This window comes from Leishmania donovani, chromosome 28 (assembly GCF_000227135.1).
Source record: "Leishmania donovani BPK282A1 complete genome, chromosome 28".
Lineage (NCBI taxonomy): Eukaryota > Euglenozoa > Kinetoplastea > Trypanosomatida > Trypanosomatidae > Leishmania > Leishmania donovani.
The window spans coordinates 164,998-170,327 of NC_018255.1; the positions used below are offsets into that span (position 1 = coordinate 164,998).

General features: G+C 62.5%; 3 protein-coding genes across 3 annotated transcripts; all 3 read right to left on the minus strand.

Annotated features, from left to right (window-relative positions):
- Positions 1-192: 192 nt before the first annotated feature.
- On the minus strand, positions 193-1,056 carry LDBPK_280500 (ubiquitin activating enzyme, putative; the record flags this gene model as incomplete). Its single annotated transcript, XM_003862101.1, has 1 exon — positions 193-1,056. One exon carries the CDS (start codon positions 1,054-1,056, stop codon positions 193-195), a length of 864 nt encoding a protein of 287 aa, XP_003862149.1.
- Positions 1,057-2,048: 992 nt separating this feature from the next.
- LDBPK_280510 (hypothetical protein, unknown function) lies at positions 2,049-2,426 on the minus strand (the record flags this gene model as incomplete). The annotated part of the gene is made up of 1 exon (XM_003862102.1): positions 2,049-2,426. One exon carries the CDS (start codon positions 2,424-2,426, stop codon positions 2,049-2,051), a length of 378 nt encoding a protein of 125 aa, XP_003862150.1.
- Positions 2,427-3,326: 900 nt separating this feature from the next.
- LDBPK_280520 (hypothetical protein, conserved) lies at positions 3,327-4,505 on the minus strand (the record flags this gene model as incomplete). The annotated part of the gene is made up of 1 exon (XM_003862103.1): positions 3,327-4,505. The coding sequence occupies one exon, from the start codon at positions 4,503-4,505 to the stop codon at positions 3,327-3,329; it is 1,179 nt and encodes a 392-aa protein (XP_003862151.1).
- Positions 4,506-5,330: the final 825 nt, after the last annotated feature.

Here is a 5,330-nt window from a genome sequence, read left to right on the forward strand (position 1 = left end):
TACGACGGGAGGGCGGGGGGGGGGGTCATGGTCTGCCCGCTTGGTGGGGCGGCCGCGGGGCGATCTGCCGCGGGGGCCGGCAAGCCCCCGCGCTCTGCCGTGTTGCTCTTTCGCCTTCAGAATCAGTGCCGTGCACCACACACTTACTCCCACTCACACGGCCGCCGCCGTTCACCGTTACTTTCGTCTTCGCTACAACCCGACAAGGCACTCCACCTCTGCGCCGCACTCGCAGAGCATCCAGTGATACGACTGCGCGTCCGGCGGCTGGTTGAGGGCGCCGATTTGGCGGATCAGGTGCTGAGCGATGCACGCGCCGGCAATCGTGTCGCTAACGCAGTCTGCCGAGCCGGCGCCGTGCGCACAGGTCTGCAGTACTTCCTGCACATCGGCGGCCGTCAGCTGCTGGAGTTGCAACCGGCTCACCACCTCGTATGCCTTCCCGGCGGCAGCGGCGAACCCAAGCGACACGGCTTCTGTACGCACGTGCAGCGCCAAAACGGCTCTCTGGTAGCCGCGCGGCTTCTCTGCCAAAAGACTCGGTTCTGCCACGAGGCAACGCCACTGCTCCGCCAACGAGTGCGCCGGCAGCCGCCGATAGAGGAAGAGCGCCAGAACAGTGGGCCCGCACGTGGCATGCAGTGCGACGATGTCAGCGCACGGCAAAGCAGCTTGCACATGCGGTACGGCGTCCTCTTCAGTGATCACGGCAGCCATCGTCACCCGTGTTCCCGAAGAGCCATCCAGTTTGGTGACTGCGTCGTACACCGAAACGTGTGGGTTCAGTCGCTGCAGTGCGCCGAGCGCGCGAGCGCCGCGCGTGCCTCCCGCCTCGCCCTGCATCAAGTAATTGGTGCACACGTCGGCATCTGTGACAAGGCCTTCATCGGCGACGGCCACCGCGCGCACCCCTGCCAGGACCAAGTTCTTTGCTGCCTCCGCAGCGGCACCGGCAACACCGTGCAGCGCGACGCTTGTGTGCATCAGCTGCTGCTGGGTCGATTTGCCCCATAGCCGAATTTGGCGGTCATACCGCACCGCCTCTGCCTCCCTCATGACAGTAGCGAGGGTCGGCGGAGGGGGAGGATCCGAGGCTGAAGAAGGAAGATAGGCAGGCCCGCACAGGGGCAGCGTCTACAACAGCTGTGCGTCCGATGCGTGACGCGTGGCAGCCGACCAGCGTGAAAGCGCCGCAAAAAGGAGGGAAAATGTGCCAGGGGCGGACAACATAAGAGATGCAAGGAAAAGAAGTGGCGCGCCCAAAGAGACGAGAAACATGGCGGGCGTCACGGCGTGCGTGCGCGCTTCGCTCCACGAGTGCCTCGGCCACTGCGCCGAAAGGGTGGCACAATGTGAGGCGACGTGGAAAGAGCGGTCTATCTGCCATCGCACATAATTGCGATCTTAATTGATCCATTCGTCTTGCTGCGTCTCCTCCTCACGTCCACACACTTCGGGCTAATGAGCAGCCGACAAAGTTTTTCGTCCTGTACGTGTCCGCTCTCTGTCGTATAACATGAGCCAAGCTTCTCTCCACTCGGCACCCGCCGCTGTGCAGGCCGCCTCACAGCCGGCTCATTATGCCGGCCGCCACCCCTGCGGTGCACCCCTCGCGGGGCGACACCCCGGCCCCCCCCCCCGCAGTGGGCGGTGTGAGGGTTGGGTGGGATTCGCTCGACTCCCGCTGGCGCTTTGCCCATCGATGTGGGCGGCACAGACGTGTTCACGGTCGCAGGTCGCACCGACACCGCCCCACTCCGGGACCTGGCCGCCGGCGTCGGCAGCGACGCATCGCTCTGGCGCCTCCGACACATCATGAGGGCGCGTTTGAGCTTGCCACCACCAGAAGTGGCCTCGCATTGGCAGGGATAGCGAAGAGGGTGGGCGGTGGGGGGCTGCTTCGCTCCTCCGCACACAGAGAGAGAGAGAGCGAGCGCCCCCCCCTGTGTCCTGAGATGCCACGCTGAAGTGGCTCCTCCCCACCCCCGCACGTCATGAGGGCGGACGATGAACAAGAAAAAAGAGGAGCGTAGCGAGACGTTTTTCCTTCACAAGTCGTAAGCGTCGCCTGCCAACATGTCCTTCACCCATGTGCACGAACGCGGACAGAGGCCGTACTGGGCATCCGCGAGATCGTGTCTGCCGCCTAGCAGTTCCTCCCACTGCTCCGCTTGCATCGTCCACCTCTGTTGCAAGCGTTGACACTCCACGGCAACATCCGACGCCAGCGCATCCTCATCGTGCGGGGCATCCTCCATGAGTGGGCTGTAGGCGCTGTGGACGAGGTCGGTGTGTGTTATCGGCAGAGCACCGCAGAACGCATGCTCAAAGAACGCCTGCACGGCCTCACGGCTCAGGTACTTACCGCGGCAAACTTGCGATAAGGTAAGCGCGGGCGCAGATGAACGCGAATAGGCGGCCAGCATTGTGGCAAACCGCTTTACCGTGGCGTAACCGCGTGCTCTTTCATTGGCACAGGTGCGGCTCCAAGACCGCAGGATGGGCCATGCGGTTTCGACACGCTCACAGCAGGTGACGGCCGCCACGCGGCCGGCATACTCGGTGCTGCGGACGGGGTCGGCGAAGGTCACCTCGGCTACAAGGCCGCAGAGCAGCAGGGCGGAGATCACTGCGCGCATCGTGACGCCAAGACAGGTGGCCATGAAAAGTGTTTGTTCGCCCTTCCTTGATGGCGCCAGAGGAAGTAACGTGCCGCATGTGATACAGAAGAGAGACGACAGGCAAGAGTACAGACAGTGAAAGAGCGCGAACTTCACGAAAAAGGGAGCAGAGAACGAGATTCTCGGTGGGATGGAGGGGCAGTCAACGCACACCGCTGCGTCTCCGCTCCCCCTCCCGCTGGTACGTATTGCAGGGTCGAGCATCCGATTCTGCGGAGGCGGCCGTAACTCAGACTCGCCGCGCCGCTGTCATAGAACAGGTATTCGTGCAAGGTGCGCGCGGACTGCCTGCACGCGTCGAAGAGCACACATCAGCTGCTACTGTTGAGCTGCTCGTTTTGCCTTTGAACTTCGCTGGAAGCCCTCTCCCCCCTCCCACGGCACCTCATGTGGACAGACTCCCATCGCACACGCGAGAACGGCTACACTTCGGATAAAAGCACTATTGAGAAAAAAAAGGAGGCGTGGGCGGGAACGGGCGAAGTGCATCGTGAATGGGGAGCGGGCCACCACGAACTTGACGCATCGCGAGCAGTCGCACAAGGGACGGCGCTCGGGTTGGGGGACGGGGGAAGAGGTACTGAATAGGATGACCGCGCACAATCATCAAGCAACAAAGGTTTCTGTCGACCGTGGCGGACGAAGCTACCGTGCTTTCTTTGGCTCTGCTGCGCGATCGATGATCACCGTGTTGATGCTGATCCCTGCATCCCGACAGCGATGCACCAGCTCATCGCCAAAGGCGTAGGCTGGCGTCAGGACACCGCCCTTGAGCGACTGCTTGCGCGCCAACTTCAGCACACTCATGGCACACTCACCAAGGAACAGCGCCGTGGCAGTGTAGGCGTCTTCCTTGGCCGACATCGTCGTCTCCACACGCTTGCCAGACACCGTCCTGCCCACAAAGTCGCAGCGGAAGCTGGATTTGGCCATGGCCTCGTCGGATGGGCCAATGCTGGTGCCGGTGAAGTACTTGCTGAGCATCCAGCGGCGCAGCGGCGCAATCATCCCCGCTATAAGCGCTACGTAGGTCGAAAGCGTGAGGCGCATCACACGAGCAAAGGGCCCCTGCATGGCCTCCACGTACGCGGCCGAGGAGCCCATGAGGCTGTTGGTGCGGCGCACCAGTTTCTCATCACACGAGGCAGTGACAAATAAGCCGGTGAACCGTCCGTTTTCGTACCACACGCCGTAGCGCGTGGGCGTACACGCGGGCTGCACGTCTGACTTCGACACCAGCGCCAGGGGGCTCATATCCTCCCCTGTCATGCTGTCTAGCACGCACCCTATCGAGTTAATTGTGCCGTTCGATACACCAGCAGGACTGCCTTCAAAGTAACCACGCACGACTGTCAACGACTCCCCAGCCTCGCGATGAACAACGTAGTTTCCCAGGTCTGCCGGTACGCAGTCGAAGCCGCAACATGGCACGATCGCAACGCCCTTTTTTGCCGCAGTCTCGTGGTATGCGGCGATCGCGCGGCGCACAAACGGGGTTTCGCCGGTGCAGTCGATGTAGTGGGTGCCGTTGCGCACGCACGCATCAACCACGGGCATGCCAACCAGCGTGAAGGGCCCCATGCAAGAGATCACGCACGTCGTCTGCGCGCACGCTGAATCCACAGTTGCTGCCTTGTCGGCGTCCACCACAAACGTGGGCACATTGATATCCAGCTCTGCTTTGAGAGCCGCCAACTTGGCCTGGCTGCGACCAGCGATGCCCCAGCGCCCCTTTAGCTCCGCCTTTCGTGCGAGGTAGCGACATGTGAGCCGCCCGGTAAAGCCTGTGGCGCCCAACACGATAATGTCCAGCTTCGACGCCATCCCGCTTGCACAACTTTTCGTCACTGTTCGTCCTCAGAGTGTGAAAAAAAAAGGACGGAGGCACGTTGCAGAGCCGAAAGCAGCGCCAACGACAGCAAATAAGAAGCGCAGCGACGTGCGCTGCCCGAATCAAAGTCGGAAGAAACCAAAGCAAGCGAAAAGGGCGACACGGAGCCGCTGAGCCTGTGCGTGTGTGCGTGTGCGTTTCTGTAACAGCAAAATGGAAGCACCGACTATGAGCACAAAAGAGGAGGAGACACTACTTATGTGCAGCTATGCGCCTGTGTTCATGTGCTGGAGTGCAGACCAGAAACGAAAGTCAGGTGAAGAGGCCAAAGAGAGATCAGTGAACACACAAACGGCTTTTGTCCAACGTGTCCGCTCTCTGTCGTATAACATGAGCCAAGCTTCTCTCCACCCGGCACCCGCCGGCGCGCAGGCCGCCTCACAGCCGGCCCGTTATGCCGGCCGCCACCCCTGCGGTGCACCCCTCGCGGGGCGACACCCCGGCCCCCCCCCCCGCAGTGGGCGGTGTGAGGGTTGGGTGGGATTCGCTCGACTCCCGCTGGCGCTTTGCCCATCGATGTGGGCGGCACAGACGTGTTCACGGTCGCAGGTCGCACCGACACCGCCCCACTCCGGGACCTGGCCGCCGGCGTCGGCAGCGACGCATCGCTCTGGCGCCTCCGACACATCATGAGGGCGCGTTTGAGCTTGCCACCACCAGAAGTGGCCTCGCATTGGCAGGGATAGCGAAGAGGGTGGGCGGTGGGGGGCTGCTTCGCTCCTCCGCACACAGAGAGAGAGAGAGCGAGCGCCCCCCCC